Source organism: Engraulis encrasicolus, chromosome 16 (genome assembly GCF_034702125.1).
Source record: "Engraulis encrasicolus isolate BLACKSEA-1 chromosome 16, IST_EnEncr_1.0, whole genome shotgun sequence".
NCBI lineage: Eukaryota > Metazoa > Chordata > Actinopteri > Clupeiformes > Engraulidae > Engraulis > Engraulis encrasicolus.
Window position 1 is genome coordinate 25,184,780 of NC_085872.1, and position 18,081 is coordinate 25,202,860.

The 18,081-nt window shown below is 41.2% G+C and overlaps 2 protein-coding genes across 3 annotated transcripts in view; one reads left to right on the plus strand and one right to left on the minus strand.

Annotated features, from left to right (window-relative positions):
- Positions 1-6,232, plus strand: part of pip4k2ab (phosphatidylinositol-5-phosphate 4-kinase, type II, alpha b) — a 29,257-nt gene extending 23,025 nt beyond the window's left edge. For both annotated transcript variants that reach the window (XM_063219086.1, XM_063219087.1), the window contains 4 exons: positions 1-114; positions 1,879-2,131; positions 3,594-3,697; positions 3,997-6,232. In XM_063219086.1, coding sequence (XP_063075156.1) covers positions 1-114; positions 1,879-2,131; positions 3,594-3,697; positions 3,997-4,077 — 552 coding nt within the window. In that variant the 3' untranslated portion in view covers positions 4,078-6,232. The remainder of the gene's footprint in view (positions 115-1,878; positions 2,132-3,593; positions 3,698-3,996) is intronic.
- Positions 6,233-10,446: 4,214 nt separating this feature from the next.
- Positions 10,447-16,588, minus strand: bmi1b (bmi1 polycomb ring finger oncogene 1b). Its single transcript, XM_063220322.1, has 10 exons — positions 16,252-16,588; positions 13,432-13,559; positions 13,212-13,308; positions 13,052-13,107; positions 12,922-12,972; positions 12,716-12,824; positions 12,278-12,317; positions 12,058-12,153; positions 11,796-11,876; positions 10,447-11,658 (listed from the first exon to the last, which is right to left on the minus strand). Exons 2-10 carry the CDS (start codon positions 13,544-13,546, stop codon positions 11,212-11,214), a joined length of 1,092 nt encoding a protein of 363 aa, XP_063076392.1. The 5' UTR covers positions 13,547-13,559; positions 16,252-16,588; the 3' UTR covers positions 10,447-11,211.
- Between the last annotated feature and the right edge of the window lie 1,493 nt (positions 16,589-18,081).

Below are 18,081 nucleotides of genomic sequence, written 5' to 3' on the forward strand. Positions count from 1 at the left end.
ACAAAAGAGCTCCCTACATACAAAGACAATGACTTCATCAACGACGGGCAGAAGATCCACATTGGTGAGGAGAGCAAAAAGGTGTTCCTGGAGAAGTTGAAGAATGATGTTGAGGTTTGTTTTCATCACAGATCTCAACCTTGTGTAGTTGCTTTTTAGATACTCTTACTTTTTGCCACTGGTCCCTTTGAGCCCTATCTCACGCCTTTCGTAAAGTCTTCACGAAAATAATAGAGTCATTTTCGTGGTGCATTCACGTTATTGCCCGCCTTTCGTAAAGTCTTCACGAAAATAATAGATTAATTTTCACGCTGCCTATTCACTTGAATTGCCCCACTGCTGCTATGGTTATCCAAACGTCTGCAGGGGCGGGGGGGGTGCTGACAGAACACTGCTGATACACTCGGGACTCACTAATTCGACACCCTTTCGGCTCTTACGCCTTATGTGCCCTAAACCTAAACCTAAACCTAACCCTAACCTTAACCCTACTTAACCCTAAACCTAACCCTAACCCTAACCCTAACCTTGACCCTAAACCTAACCCTAAATTGCTTGTTTGAAATGTTTGATTACCATGTGACGGTATCAAACTAGTGGGTCGCTAGGCAACAGTCGGGCAATTCAAGTGAATAGGCAGCGTGAAAATTAATCTATTATTTTCGTGAAGACTTTACGAAAGGCGGGCAATAACGTGAATGCACCACGAAAATTAATCTATTTTTTTCGTGAATACTTCACAAAATGAGTGAGATACGGTTGTCCCTTTTGTTGTTGAGCTGCATCAAAACAGATGTAGACAAGAGAAATCAGAAATGTCAACCTGGCCCCCTCAAAGGGGTATGCCACTATTTTTTGGCCAGGGTTTATAAAGTGGTAAAGTGTCTTATTTTCCATGTTAGACGTTGTCTTGCTTTAAGACAAGTTAAAAGAGGGAATATGTAGCTAAGCTAGTGAAAGTCAATGGATCACTGTAGCATGTGTGATCCATTGACTCTCACTAGCTTAGATACTTACTCCTTCCTCAGAACAAGACAACGCCTAACATGAAAAATAAGACACTTTACCATAAAACCATGGGCGTCTCTCAAAGTGGGCTGGCCCTTCAGTGACCAGTGCAGGGCATGCAGATTGAATTACACTTTGGCATGGTGCATACTCATACGGCTCGCTGTGACCTAGCACATTTTAAAATGAGTGACAAAAAGAGGTTTCCCGCGAAAGTTGTTCTTTAACCGTATTCAGCCCCAAAATAGTGGCATAGTGGCTTGATGCATGTGGTGATGTGTGTTTAGCGCCACACTCAGGCAATCCAAAACACTGCCAGTAGACAGATGGACAGACAGTCATTGCAAGACCTGTCCCAACCTCCTGCGGGGAGTGAGGTGAAAAAGGTGGAGAATGCGGGAACATTCACCTGAAATAGAAAATGCTCAGACTTGTTTTACAATTGTGATGATTTTTTCTTAACATTAATGTCATTAGCATGAACAGGGGTGTATTAGGCGCGGTATGCTGGGATACGCAGTCCACCCACTTCTCCTGGAGTGAGATTTAAAAAAAAATGTTTGCCCATGTTTGAATACGAAAAGCAATGATCACATAGCAGTATTGCAGGTGATTGACCAAACATATGAAAACGTAGAAACAATGACGGTAGATTAAGGACATTTGGGGGGTTTGACATGATAAGTTGCCTAATTATTTGATGACGTTAAAAATTGCGTACCCCCACTTTAATAATCCCCACTACATCGCTGAGCATGAATGACCTAAACTCCAGACTTTTTAATACCCTTTGTTGCCCCAACAATACCACCCTCTCTAACCTCCTCTATCTCTCTCTCTCTCTCTCTCTCTCTCTCTCTCTCTCTGTAGTTCCTGTCGCAGCTCAAACTAATGGACTACAGCCTATTGGTGGGCATCCATGATGTGGAGCGAGGGGAGCAGGAGCAGCCGGAAGAGGAGAGCGAGGACAACGACGCCGGGGAGGAGGAAGGGGCGGAGAGCGACGGGGGAGCCACGGGCACCCCTCCCGACAGCCCCAGCAACACCCTGGACAGCAACAAGCCCCTGGGGCCCGGCGAGTTCGACCCCACCATAGACGTCTACGCCCTCCGCAGTCACTACAGTAAGTTTACTCAGAACAGCTCTCTGGGAGTGTTGTTTGAGATTGTTATTATAGGAAGACATACACAGTCATATGGCATTTCAGCACAGGCTGTTCTTGTGAGTGGAATGTAACAGCAGGTGCTTTAGGTATTAGAAAACAGTGAACTGTCCCTGGAGTACCAATGGGGATACCAATAGGTGCATTGTTCATTGGCACTTTATACATGCATGCAGTACAGGATGCAATCAACAGTCTTTCTGCCGGTACGAGATTCAAACCTGCAACACCACTCACAATAATTGTACACACCTTTTCCGCATATTGTAAGATGGCGAAAAACAGATCAAGTTATCGGTATGTCATATTTGATTTTGTTTAAATTCTGTATAAATGATCTCTGTTGGACTGTTTTTAGTTGAACATTGAATGTCCACTTCCAAATGAATGTACTGGAGGTGAACATTGCAGAAATCACACGTTTAGGGGTACAGCCACTAGGGGGCGTCCACAATTTATAGACCAGAGATGTGTTTTATCTACAGCTCTGGTAGAGGACAGGACAGTTATATACAGTATAAGTATTCCAAGAACATACCTAAGTGGGGTTGCAGGTTAACCATCTTAAGAAAATGTACTATTATGACATCACGTTGGGGGTTCCGCAGGCTCATAGGAGTCTATGTAGAACCTTAGAATCCTGGGGGAGTTCCCCCAACGTGATGTCATACCTGCAATCCCACCTTTAAAGAACAATTAATAATTTTAAGTTAACCTGCAGGAAGTGGTAAAGCTGTTAATAGACAGCCCTCAGGTATCATTGGGTTAAGAAAACGAGGGACCCAGGCTTATATATTACATGATTTACTACTACCTCAAGGTTAACGTAGCCTCTTACTGCAGATGGGGTCGCCGGCGGGCCTATTCACTATTTGCTGAACATACTCAAATACATCATAACAACATTGCTATGACAGTGCAGAGAGCCTTAAGTAACAGATTAAGACATAGACATTACAATTTTGGTGACAGTAAGGTTATAACATAGGTGCTGCGCTAAGGGATTAACTTGGTTTAATACTGAGCCAGGTTCTTGGAAAAGCCCCCCATTCAAACATATGTAATATTTTCAGTCACTTGTGTAAAATCGTTTGATGAAAGTCTCACTCCCAGAGAATAGTATTTGGGGAGGTGTGTGCATACTACTCACCCCACTGTTGTTCATGTATGTGTTTTGGTTAGGAGGGCCTTATAACAAGCCAAGGGTCAAGTCATTTCTTTGGCGGTGGCTGGAAACTACCTCTTGAACTATCTGGATAGTACAGACTCTCCATGGAAAAGAGGGACTGAAAGTATGCTGGGTATTATGCTTGAGACTCTTCCCCAGCCCTGACCTGATTTTGTCTCTTCCTATTTATTAATGTGGTAAAGACTGATTATGTTTGCTCATGTTTGATTATGTTTGCTTGGTGTGTGTCATCAGCTGCTCCTAAGCGAGAGGTCTACTTTATGGGGGTGATTGATATCCTCACGCCGTACGACGCAAAGAAGAAAGCAGCTCATGCGGCCAAAACAGTGAAGCATGGAGTAAGTATCAGTGGAACACATTTATGTACAGAATTTAACAACCTGTGCAACAAATTATGTATATCTCGGTAATCTACAGTAGCATATGGTATATCTACAGTGTATGAAATACAATATAGATATAACACATTAGGTCATTTAGCTTGAAAGATGTTTCTGAAAACGCGATGTGATGCGACGTGATGTTCACCTTGTGTGAAAACCAAAACATTATCAGCCACGAAACTAGCAACACACAGTGGCTAGCCTCTTTCAAGCAGTGAACTAACACCAGCATTCATTTGTTTTGACTCACTCAGTCTGGTGCAGAAATATCCACAGTCAACCCTGAGCAATATTCCAAGAGGTTCTACGATTTCATCACCACCATCATTCCCTAACCTGGTCAGATGTGGAACTGTGAGTGGTGCTTACCCACCCAGGTCAGGGAGACGGACACCTGAGACTGGGCACAGAGGCAGCGCCTCAGGGGGGGAGAGGAACCGGCAGACACTCATCATCCTGGGCTCTCGGTCCAGGGCAGTTTACACCCTCCCCCTGTGTTCTTATTAATTATTATTATTATGATTATTATGATTATGATTATTATTATTATCAATACAAACTGTAAGGGTGGAAAGATGTAATGTAGTTATGTGTCCAAAAAATATATACCTGTATGTTAGATATTGTTGAGTGGGAAGTTGAGTGATGTTCTTGTGCTGAGTTTTACTGTGTTATCCACCCCCTGGCATTGTCAAAGCTGCTTTATATTATGTTCTGTTTGTTTTCTAAAAAAAAAAAAAACTGTTGCTGAGAGGTATGACTAAATGAGCAAGCATGTTGCTGTTTGCCTGTTGAACTGATATTGCTAAGTGATATTCATTTCTTAATTTTGTTACTTTACTATAGTTTTTATCTTGGGTTGATAACTAGGGAAGGAAGGAATATAAGGGAAGAGATGTACATTTTCAGATTTAAACTCCTTTTTTTGAAGGAGGGCTTACCATATGTGCACTTTTAGAGCGCACTGACGCAGCCACTGGAAATGGACTCCAAAAATGACAATTTTATACTTTGCACTTACACTAATGCACCAAAATGTTTATGCAAATAAAGCTGGTTGCAGAAAAACACTAAGATGCAATAGTAGTAGTACTGTATTGAGTGTGTTAGTTTGTAGAGCATTGTAGACAACATCCAGCATTGGCATAAAATCACTATAGTGTAGTCCAGAGAGCTGAACAGAAATATGGCCCTTTGCATTGCTGTTTTTTTGTTTGTTTGCTTGTTTTGTGTTATAGAGCATATAATATATATTTTTACATTTGTTTATTTCAGTATAATAAGATGTGTTTGTTAGTGTGCCATTCTCTTGAAGGGAATGAAGTTGTAACTGAAACTGTAACACTTTATGAAACATTACAGCACTTCAGACAATGAGAGAAAGTTGCCTAAAACAGCTGGACTCCTCCACGCTTCTCTCTACCGGTACTTAGCTGTAATTTATTGTAGTCTTGGCATAGTATTAAGTGCAGTCTGTGGATGTATTTGTTTTCCTCTGCATTTTCATTTGCAATTCTAAGCAATCCTAACCATGCTAGGTAATGTTATAAAATATTTACACTGTGCGAGGGGTGTGCCTTTTTTACTATGAATTGTTTAATTTTGTATTTCTTTTTTTTAACGAAAGATTGAATATGTTATTTTCTAAAAATGGATCATATATATATCGAAAGAATATTGAGGTTGCCCAGCTGTTCTTGTGTAGGTTTATAGTGTATGTTAACTTTGTGATTTATCACTGAATGTTACTCCTTAAGCTAAACAACCCAACAAACCTTGAACATGTTGACTTAACTTGTTGTGGGTTTATTGCCCAATACTAGTCTGATTTATCAGTGTATACCTGTTTTGCTGCTTCTGTTGGCTGTTTGAAATGAGGTTTTTTGAGTCACAATAACTTGGAGTTCAACAGCTCAACAGTGTAGCGCTTGCACTACCACAGGAAGCATTATTTATGACATTAATGTGTGAGCGTATAAAAAGAGAACTTTAAGCCATGCAAGGCATAGGATTTGAAAGGAGGTCAATGTATAAAAAGTGATCCTTTTTATCCGAATTTGACTTTACAACTTCAGCTTTAGAAGATAACACTTAAGAAGTTCAAAGCTTTTTCTAAGCAGATTCGTCTCCCTGAGATTTTTCAACGATTGACTTTGTAACTACATTATTGCAAATTTATAAGAGGAAAAAGTAACTGTACATTCACATTGAATATTAAATACTGTTGAGTATAAACATCAAAAGCCCCTTTCCCCCTGCCCACCCATGGTGATAGCAAAATGTGGCTTTGAGCTGAAGAGGAGCATGTTTCATGATAATGAGGTGCTGTCCATCATCAATCTGGTGACGGGTAGTAAATTGTAATCCATTGTTGTCTATGCGTCATAGTCGTTGTGAATTCAGTCGTGGGAGCCAGTGTCAATCTCATGTTTGTGTGCTGTAATGCACCCTCTTCTCACAACACTCCTCAATAAATCTAAACATTGCTCTGCATAGTGTTCTTTGTCTTGGTGGGTGTTTGCTTTCTTTCTTTGGCATGGCCTGTAGGCCTGCACTCTTCAGTGTCACCATAAAGGTTCCTGACCACTTCATGGCCGGCCATAGGTGAGGCCAAAGTAGGCAATCATGTTGTAATATGGATGTAAAAATAACACATTTTAACAATGTCATGTTAGGAGTTAACTAAGTTGGCACATGTACCACGAGGTATTTTGGCCCATTTATCCATTGCAAATTGTTCTAGCTGGTCCAAATTGCATGGATGTTGAGCACATACATTTGGCACAGACTCTCGATGGAATTGAGGACTGGACTCTTGAGTGGGTCCTTGCAGTATCATGGTTTTAGTATCCTTGAAGAACCTCTGAAATCATTAAGCTGTATGCTTTGGGTTATAATGTTGTTGGAAGACCCAGTGATCCAGACCCAGACTCCCTGTGTCCGAGGCTGAAAAAAAACTTTAAAAAAAAACTTTATGCTCCCACCACCATGCGTAACTGGGGGAACTGTGCTTAGTCTCATTAAACCAAAGAAGCCGGGGGGGCGTTGTGGAGCAGCGTGCTGAGCCCCCACATTTGGAGTAGCATGCCCACGGGGACCCCCGTTCGGGTCTGGCCGGGGTCATTTCCCGGCCCTGCCTCATCTCTCTCCCAATCATTTCCTGTCTACTCTCACACAGTCCTGTAATAATAAAAGCCCCAAAAATTACTTTTTAAAAAAAGACCAAAGAAGCCATGGACACCTGCCTAGATGATTGTTATTGACCCGGCATCACCTGGAGTTTTTATTTCAAGAAAGACAGGCTTGTCATCATATTGGCCTTTGGGGCTATCATCACAGATTAACCCCTTTACTTAAGGCAGTGCATATCAGAGTCTGATTGAGCTTTGCCTGTGAGAATTGAAAGTCAAAAATGTCCTCATATGTTGGAGCTGACTGTACATAGGGTCCAAAATTTGCTAGCATCATTCTAAGGCAGCCTCAGGCACAGGAAGTCTTGTTTGGGTGTATGGCACCATGAAAAGAAAAAAATATGATAGAATGTCAAAGGTGACCATGCAAGAATATGGTCATAGATTAAGCAAAGGTCTTCGCTGGAACTTTCAATAAGATAATAACCCAAAACTAACCAATAACCAAAATAGTTCAAATGTTCTTCAAGGACACTAAACCATGCATGGTCATGGAGTGATTCAGACCTCAATCCTTTAGTTAGATAGTCTTTGAGGAGTGCTGAAAATGAATGTCCATGCTCAACATCCATGCAATTTTGACCAGCTTAACTATTTGCAATGGAGAAATGGGCCAAAATTGTAGGTAGGACATGTGCCAAGTCAACCTAGTTAATAAATCAAAGAACCTGGTGTAAGTTTTGGTCCATACATGGCACCGTATTGACTATTAATGATCAGGGGGCTAATCATTTTGTCGGGTCATTCTATATGCCTGAAGGGGGGTGGCTAATGTCCTCAACTGTACATCTTATTTAGTAAGGTCAAAGATGACTGAATTAATTTAGTAATCAAGGTGTGTGTGTGTGCGTGCATGCGTGCGTGCGCGCGCGCAACATTTCACCAGGTTAAAAAGGGAACGGTGAGGCAACAGAGCCTGTGCAGCCTACCGGTAGGAGGCGACATGTTTCAGGTTTTTACTGCAGCTTCAGTGCCATCAGATTATGTCTGTGCACAGCACCATGCATGCGGAGGCGGATGCGCTGTTCGTCCTCCTGCCAATCATCAGCTAAACAGGCATCATGAACGGTTGCGCGCAAAAATCAGAGCGAGTTGTCAAGCGTCAGTTTTATGATGCGCCATGAAGCCTACAAAAGATAAAGTCGATATAAACAATTATCACTGGTAAGTAGCCTTCAGATGATGGCATCAAACTTGACCTCTGCAAATGACTGTGCAATGCAATGGTTGTCAATCCGACATCGCAACGACTCCCGTAGCCTACTACCCACAAGTTGTGGCCTAATCAAACAATTTAGTCAATGTTAAAAATTCGTTCTTGGTAGGCCTGTAGGCCTACTTGTAACTTTTTGTGCAACTTTTTTTTTTGTCAGTTCTAGTTCGTGGAAAGAAATCACCGAGTCTGGTAAGGATGCACAGGGTTTGTAACATTTAAAATTGACCTACAGAAAGGCACGTTATGATTGTAATGGATGAACATTGAGTAGAAGACTAAATTCAGACCAGACGAAACCTCGTGGCGTAGGTCACAACGCCATGAAGCCAAAGAAGATAGCCTATAATTGGACAAAGGCTATTTCAAATTTCTACGTTTCTGATGTTTTACAGTTTCTCTCTGATTGCTTCCATAGAAGCCTTGGCATTTTCACCGAGTGACTATGGAGTAGGCCGTCCAAGTGGTGCCAGACTGAAATGGATAGGCCTATCTAGCAGGTAGGCTAAATCAAAGTCTGATCGTTGATTTTCCGATTCGTTTGTAAACTTATTAATGGCTGCTGACAATGCTCCAGTAGCCCATCATCCAACAAGAACGCTGGGTACTACTCTTGAAGCGCACAGTAAAAATAATAATAATAATAATAGTAAAGGACACGTCCCTAAATTGTGCGCAAATCAATCAAGTAAATGTCGCCTTTTCCCCTCTTTAATTCACACATATAGTAGGTCTATATCTCCGTCTACCCTTGATTTTATTTATGCCTAATTTAGCCTATCATACTGTTCAAGCAAACTAGGTCAAAATGGTTCTAACTGTAACTTTTGTAAGTGACAAGCTACACTATATTACATACTATGTTCACGATAAACCACATGACGCAGAAAGCAGGTCGGCTATATAGCCTAGTTGGGGGATCAAACCACCATTGAATCATACAAAAGCAACAAACTAACAAAACGTGTGAAGCTGGCCTGCCAAAGCTCAAACCCATAAGAGATAGAATTATGTATGCTACTTAACTGTAAAAACTTAAGTAAAATGTCAGCTATCGCATAGTAGGGTAGAATGCCCTAATGTGGGACAATTTTTGTCACTTCAACTTTGGTGGTTTATTAAAATTTAATGACAACATTTCAATACAAACAAATTACACCCTTTTCATCCTCTAGTTATGCTCTAATCAAATAAAACCTTTAAAAACATGTTATGTGTTTCTAATTCGAACAATTTGGATATTAATGTAAGTTGGTCAAAAACCATGGTTATCCCTAAAGTGGGACAATGGGTTTCCTAATGTGGGACAGTGTATATTAAAAGGTCTCTAAAACATGTTTGTGTAAAATATTAATTTAAAATGTGATCTGCCACTCTTTAAGACATATCAGCTACACATTTAGAGCATGTTTTCTGAATTATTTTTACTTTCTTTTATTGGTAAATATGACTCAGACTGTTTGAACCCATTGCACACAATTGGTCACTTCAACATGGCAGCTCTATTTGAGGAAAGAACTTCCGGTTTTTGGACCCAAATGTTGTGTTGATAGCTGTGCTCCAGTAGATTAGGCCAGAAAGACTGAAATACATCTATGATATAGATTTTAATACCCATTTTCTCATGTGGACATGGTGTTTGACTTCATAGTAATTGTTTGACTTATTAAATTACTACTTTTATAACTGTCCCACATTAGGAAAATCTTGTGTCCCACTTTAGGACGCACCTATCCTAAAGTGGGACACTAATAATATGTTTTAAAAATAAAATATTACGTTATTTTATATACATCACACATTATTTTCTGATGAACATATACCTACCCAACATATTTATCAAAAAATTGACAATGTTGTTTTGATTGGAATTGATTTATACCCTAAAGACAAATTTGGCCAAATGCTATGTAATTGGTCATTTGATGGACTTCACCCAGGGTCCTTCTTCATAATTGTAACCCCTCCCTGGAGTATTACTATACATTTACTAAATCATGATATTATGATAACAGGATGATAGGGCTTTTATTTGGTTATAGTTTTGTAAACATTTACCAACTTGGGGCAAAGCTACACCCCTTAAACCTTAAGGTGTCCCACATTAGGCATCGTCCCACTTTAGGGCATTCTACCCTAATTGCCTTGCCGATTGTCAAAGGTATCTGGCCCTTCAACTTGTTGCACTGAAACAACCAGTACATCTGCAACAGCCTGTAGAGATTAGGCCGCATCACAGCCCTCTCCTTAAACCATTCTCCGGAGCGCAAACGAGTAAAAATGATATCGCCACCGCCGGGTAGGTTTTCATAATAAAATGTAAAAGGTTTATTTTATACAATTTCATCCCCTCTATGCGACAACAGGAAATGGTATAATAAATTCAACAAATGGTACATGTATTTTGAGTGACAGCAAACACTAGACACTGAAATAATCCATATGTTTACACATTCATCTTTTCTGAAAACGATATGACCCCTTCACTGAACTGTTCTTGTCCTCGGCTCAGTTTCATGTTCCACTGGCAATAGTTGACAGAAATAATCTGAGCTCTTTAAAGAAAGACGGGAAAACACTGAGAGCACTTTCTAAGAAGAAAGTCAAAATACATGAGCACATAATACTGTTCTAAATGCTTAGTATTAAGGCTATAGAACAAACCTAATAACTGTGAGGGCAAACATGGGATCATTCATTGATTAAAAATAGGCAACATATAAATGTTATGCAGTTCATAAAGACAGAATGAGTAGACTTCTATATGCCAAAGTCCATGTTAAAAATAAAAAATGAATGAAATCTCCTTCAAAGCTTACTCAACTAAAATAATTTGTCCTAGAAAGCCTTACAATTTCCCTTGGTGCAAAATGACAGAAAACAGAAAAACACTTGAAAACATGTAAGCTTAAATCATGCCGTTTTCATTAATAGCCTACACTGACACACAACATTTAATGTGAGCATGTCAAAACATTATGTTTTTTTTTAATATATATAAAAAAGAAAGAGACTTTCCACAAAAAAGAACAGCTGTGTTGGTGGGCCAGGGTCAGGGCAGGGGGTCAGGCTTTGGTCACGTCATCCCAGAGAGGAGGGGAGCCATTCACAGTCGAGGGTTTACAGGCTTTGCTGTTCAGGGGTAGCAGTCTGTTCGTTGGGGCTGCAATACTGGTAGTAGTAGTGGAGGTGGAGGTGGTGGTGGTGATGGAGGAGGCACTGGCAGAGGATGGTAGGCCATTAACTGTGGAACCGAATGAAACGCCGACATGGGATGGCTGGGCACTGGGGCTGGGCAATGGGGAGGCGGAGGCGATGGCGGTGGTGGGGGTGGAGGTGGTGGTGGAGGGGGGATCTCTCACAGGGGGGCTGCTGGGCTTATCGCTGCCGGAGTCGCTCTCCACGTCAGGCCTGCTGTCCGTGCCGCCACTGGGCCGCTCATCTCGGGGACTGCTGAGCTTCATCTTCTTACAGCTGGGCCGCACCCTGTACTTCAGGGCCATGGGGCCGTTCTGGAAAAGGCCATGGGGTCATGGGAGATAGCGCTGTTATTCATAGTTATTGCTACCTATATACACCTTAAACTGTGCTTTGCTTCACTCAAAAATCAAACAGTAAATGTTTTTGGATCGGATTAATTGGACCATACCCTTCTCCACGTGTAGATATATGCTATGTCCATTAATGTGTAATAATCTTTCAGTGGTTCATCTTCGTACATAACATCAACCTGGAATGAAGAAAGACAGGCAACTTTGACATCCTCCCCAAATCACATAGCATCTTCAATCCTTAGCCTTGTGAATTTTGCATTTGAGCACATAATTTACACACCTTAACAATTATACACACATGTTTATGAACACTTCCCACAGATATACATAACTGTGTCATTTTACAAACAGTCCTACCTGAAAGGTGCATGGTATGTCCATTTTACTTCGCAGAAATTTTCTTAAATGCATGACAGTCATTGCAGCTGGACACTGCAAGTACCGCTTCACAAACTGTTAAAATCACACACACAAAAATTACTTACATGAATTGGGAATTTCCCAATCAACCCATTGTCCAAACATTTGCCATCATTAACTTAAATACTTTTTTTTAACACAATGTTCCAAACCTTACCTCTTTACTGCTACTTTTTAAATGCCCAGATCTCTCTTGTCTACAAACAAAAGCAAAAGGGGTTTAGACACATCCTGTACAGTCAGTACAGTCAAACTCAGTTAGCTGAGATCAGTTAGAGATGAATGAATGAATCTTTAATGATCCCACAGGCAAATGGAACATGTTTTCAGTACAGCATCTGTTACAAGTTCCAACATTCATCAGACATCAAGACTTGAGACATTCCATCATTAATCCTGAAAGCAGTGGGATAGGAATGTTTGAGCAATGCAAGTTCTAAAGAATGTTGGTTGAGAAAAGAATGTTATAGTAGAATGTTTACAATCTTGCATTCTACAACAACGCAAGATTCTAAAATAACACACTATATTCTATAGAGACCAACATTCTTCAGAACTTTCATGGTCCAAAACATTCTCATTGTCCAAAGCTCACCTGTTTTGGTCAAAGAACTCTATGGACAGGCTGATTATCTCATCATCTGTAATTATTCTCTTGTCCTCGTCAGCTACTTCTCCTCTGTCTTCGTTTGAGCCATTTGCAACTGGGCAGTTAGATGAACACAAATGAGCTTCAGTTATTCTTTCACAATGCTTTATGTGATGAACACAACTGTCAAATTATTTTTTTTAATTAATTACCATCTACTGATGGATGGTCCGCATAGAAATCTCTCCTCCGTTTCATTTCATCTGAAGGAAAAAACAAGACCACTTAGTTTTACTGGAAGCAACAAGAAAAGTTTGTCTTTTGTGCTGAACATAAACTTACTTTTGAACAGCCCAGGGACCAACTTGTATACGATGTCTTGAAGAGTTTTGTCAGACCTTAAAAACAACACAGACAACACTGTAGCTCACTCGAGTTCATAAATAATAAGCATACTAATGGCAGGTGTTACATGAATTCTGCACACTGTGCGGCAGCCTACCTTATATTCAGCAATGGTTTGGTTTTGTGGACTTGGACATCACAAATAGGGCAATACTTGCTTGTCTCCAGGTACCTCACAATGCACATTTTACAGACTACAGAAAGAAGGGAAATCATGAATCAAACGCATGTATAGATATGTTTTAGGCATTGGCTTGTACAGTACTGCTACAGTACATGGGAAATTGAGAGTGATAAAGGGTTAAACAGAAACTTACAGGAATGCAAACATTCAACGATGGTTGTGGCATCTATGAAGTAACCCCCACACAAAACGCACATCAAGTGTGGGTTGAGTTCTGTTATCTTAATTCTTGTAGTTCTGTGCATCATGGACAAACAAGATCTGTTGCAAAAACAAAAGCATTAATTGATTATGAAGTGGTTACTTAATTTCTGGGGGGAAACATTTAGAGACTGTAGTGTGGAAACTTCTGGAGATGCGCGCACACGCATACCACAGTACGTAATAAATTAATTATGCAAAGTATGCCTGTATCCTAGGCATAGGCCCACATAGTGCTAGCCTACCGGCACAGACAAGACTGGTCGAATTCATCACGAATTTATTGCGTGAAGACCACTTACTCCACTCCGTTCTAGTAGGCCTATGCGAAATCTGATTCAGTCTGTTTTTAGTAAAAATGCCAAAATACCAGTACTTACAGTTGCCATAGCAACCGGTAATATTTGGCACCTTGCCAGCAGAGGGGCGCCTTGTGAGGTGAGGTGTGGTGAACACACCGCGTATACCAACACGATGCCAAATAAAGCCACCCATAATCTGTTTAATTTTAGCACCACAATTAATCGTTCTTGGAAACTCTACGTGCAACTCATACGTGGCTGCCATCTTGGCAAACAACCCCCTGCAAGTTTGTTCACATGAGTCTGCCAATGTCAACACACAATATATTGGTTTTTCTCTCTCAGATTACAGAATATGGTGTTAGGACACAAATCGTGACGATGTATCAGATTACAGGAATGGAGTTACGCAGAGCCGTAACGATTCGGGGATGATTTTCCTGCAAGTGGGAGACCAAGCTGTTGACTTCTTGGGGATCGTTCTCAATAGGGAGCTACTGGTGGACAACTCTTCACTCTACACGATTAAGTTCTAATATATATAACACGACACGCATGAGAGCAGCTTCTTTCGATCTGCGCAGCCTCCTGCCTCTATTTGCACCGTGCCAACGAAAATAATATAGCCTACCAGTATGCGCGGAACCCATGGAACGTCGAATTGCATATTCAGGAAATCGTGTTCAACTTGGCGCTTTTGGAAATGTGGAGTTCACCACAATAACTTAAATCTACACGTGGACGCTGTAATGGGCTGCAAGCCAGTCCGCTTGAAAGCTTCGCCTTGCTATGGATAGAAAGTAACAGGAAAAGGGCTGGCTTGGCTTCGCTTCGTCTACATGCACGTAACAGCCTACTAGGGGGGAGACAAGGCATTGGCGCCAAAAAATATGGCACCAACTTTCAACGCGTTTAGTTCACGTGTCCAGTAGAAATGTCAGGTCTAGAAGATTACAACCTAAGAAGTGATAACAGGCTTGATATGTTTCTTATTTTGTTCTAATCCAGTGTTAAGTGCTTAAAGTGAAATGAGCAATCTTTTCTTTTCCAGCTCTTTGAAATTCTGATATGAGGCTCATATAGGCTACATCTACATTCTAGAATGTGTTTTATTCCATCAAGTCAATCAACACCATGATGTGACCAACACGACAAATGAGCGACACAGTGACCAGTTGCCAGTCTACCACTAGGCTACAGTCATGACTACAGCACGTCTTTACTGATAGACCTTCTGTTATTTCCAGAGATGATTCCATGGTCATTGGAACCAAAAGGCTGTACGTTTTGACCATAGCAGCTTAAAGGCGAACCTGTGCCAACAAAAAATAAGAGCATCAGTCCAAAGTAGGCCCATTCATCATGGGGAAAAAAACCCAGACAGGAATAGTCCAGCAGCTCTCAATAGAGATCGTCTGTCAAGGCGATGCACCAGTTTGCCATGACAGCAGAACTGTTCACCATCGGTTGACCATCACCATACTGTAGGTTTCATCAAAGGTACACACTTCCATTCCCATTATTTTATTTTTTTCAAAACTTTGAATTATCCCACCAATATTAGGCTATTTATTTAACAGCGCATGTGCGTTGCACTTTCTGTGCGCTGTCTTGTGGGATGATTTGACAATATTCCAAAATATACGACCAACAGTTTGCAGGCTCGGGGGCAATCTACCACAAAGCCATTGATTCTAATAAAATATACCAACCTGACCTACATAAACTGTCATTTTATAAATTTCAAGATGAAAGCGTAAATGTCAAACAAAATAATATCCAAGGATATGACTCCAGTGTTGTATATTCACAAAGGAAAAGCGTTACGGAGAACCACTTTAAAAAGCGCTTCGCCATAAAATTAATCAAAACGTGGACCTGTTGTTGGTGAATAAAATACATGTTATATCTTCATTAAACCATGTGTAAAAACTAAGGTTTACCAGGGAGCACATACACGGGCTATAGGAGGAGCCTCTGCATGCGAATTTAAGTTCATAAAGTCTTAAATCAGTCACCAAAGGATATTATTTTATTTTTGCCTATCACTACATAGCCATCAGTTCTCATTCCTATAATATCAGGTCATCAAGATCATCAGCAAGACTTAAATAACTGTTTCAATATGATCACTTAGAGATATAGCCCTTGCCCACTCAGGTTTTCCACAACCTGATACTTTTTACGCATTAGTTAGGCCGTAAAATGCCAATGTTCCATTAAAGTAACGCGTAAAATACAATCTGCGTGTATTCGTGGAGTTGCATTTGAAGACACAATTACGACGTGTGCCAAAGAGATACACATAATAAACATTTCTGCATTGAGCAAAGAACATGATCGGACCAGGCAAGCAGTCCGCGACATGGATTCGCTATAGCTGCGCGAATACCTCACTGTATCACACCGCTAAACAGTCTGAGTGGTAAGGGCACTTCCATCATACTTACCAGGTCTATCAGAGCCAATATCCAAGCTATTTTACATACAATGAAACTTGGAAGTCGATCAGCAAAAAATGAATGCAACCCACGCGGCCATTTTGGATCGAGCTGCAGACGCTGTCAGAGCGCTAACGCACCAGCGTCGACTTCATTGTAGTTACGCAATTGCCGTTTACGCGTAATTCTCCGGTATTAACGATGGTGGACTGATTGGAGTCCCAGTGCTGATGTTTCTCTTCCCCGATCGAATTCTTGTAATCCTGTACAGGACCAGCGGTTTAAAATATGCCGTGTATGATGGTTCAGTAGAAACTGACACTGTCTCCAAAATGGCTTAGTTCGACCGCCCTGCGCTGTCACGTGATCCCATTCCTGAGGGTAGCCTGGGAATTAGAAACGGTGAGCAGAAGATCATCAATACTCCGGCCCTAGAGGAAGGTTCCCCATTGTCTTCGGATGAGCTCTCTTGCAACTTTTTCGTCTGCCGAGATGTGCAATATTATGGTCATGCGAGATGTGCTTCCGACTTCAGCTTTGTCATTATGTGGGCCGCTATCATTTCGTCTTGGTGTGATCAACGTTTGTGCTTCGACGGATTGGATGTATACAGGAAAGGCGAACCATTCAGGGTACAGCCCAGTGGTTCCACTGAAAAGTTCCAATCCACATAATCAATACACTTTCTCAATTATCTGAACGATTGCGTATTTGTCCACGATCACGGCTTATTGATGGATTATAGCCATGGTTATTCAAATGTTATAATTGTGTTTTACAGTGTAGTACATGGGTAGGTTAAACTTTCCTAACGTTACTCAGAACTGTGCTGCAATAGCCTACTCAACGCTGGGGTTTTTTCGTTTTGTGAATGACCCAGTCTTTCTCCAGTGTGAGACCAAGCACGAGTCCAATACAGTCATCACTTGTCGTCTCAACATCGAAAAGCACAATCAACTAAAGAAAGGGGGAAAGAAATCTTACTGGATTGTTAAACAATATTTACATTTAGACCCTTGAGCGATGGATATGCCCAGCGGTCGACAGAATGACGAAGACCAAACCCCAAAGTCTAAAATTCTGCACATTAAAGTTTCATATGACCTGCCCTCAGAATGGGACGGTGAAGGCTGGCATTCGCTTGTTTATATGAAGTGTCATTTGTTCCGAATAATGAAACAAACGAGACTGGCACCATTTCATACAGCCAACTTACTTAGCAGACGACAACAGTGCGTAGTGCAAGTCATGCAGTGATGGTTTTTACTTTACGATGCAGACGAAGAGAACAGGGTACCAGGGTAGCCCTCCCCAAGTCCACAGATCAAGAAGAGTTGTGCTGTTTGTGATGAAGGAAATGCGAAATGTGGCATGACAGTTCTCCTTTGCCACAGAACTTTCCTCATGCGGCTGTTGGGATTCATTCTGTTCTGTTTGATCCCAAACATTCGGGGCAAAGACGCAGGAGATGTCCAACATCTGGCAATTTTGGATATCGATGGCAAACAAACTGCTTGCCAGGAGGGAACAGGCTGTTACGAAGATGTTAAGTCAACGAGATTCCCTGACGTCATACGCGGGAGCACGTTTGCGAGGAAAACAAAGGACCACAGGTCCACAGCTGAGTGCAGCTGAAAGAGATTTCAGATTCGGAGCATTGATCGTGGGCGAACTTATAGTTCTTGGATGAACTCCATAGTGTGGCCATTAAGATGACCTCACTATGAATTGCCATATTTCAGACAAAAGCAATTCCTGGGCCGAGCTTTCTTACAACATCTTAAAAACAAATAGGCCAAGGTTTCTTATGAGGCAATATTCACATTTCACTCATCCTCA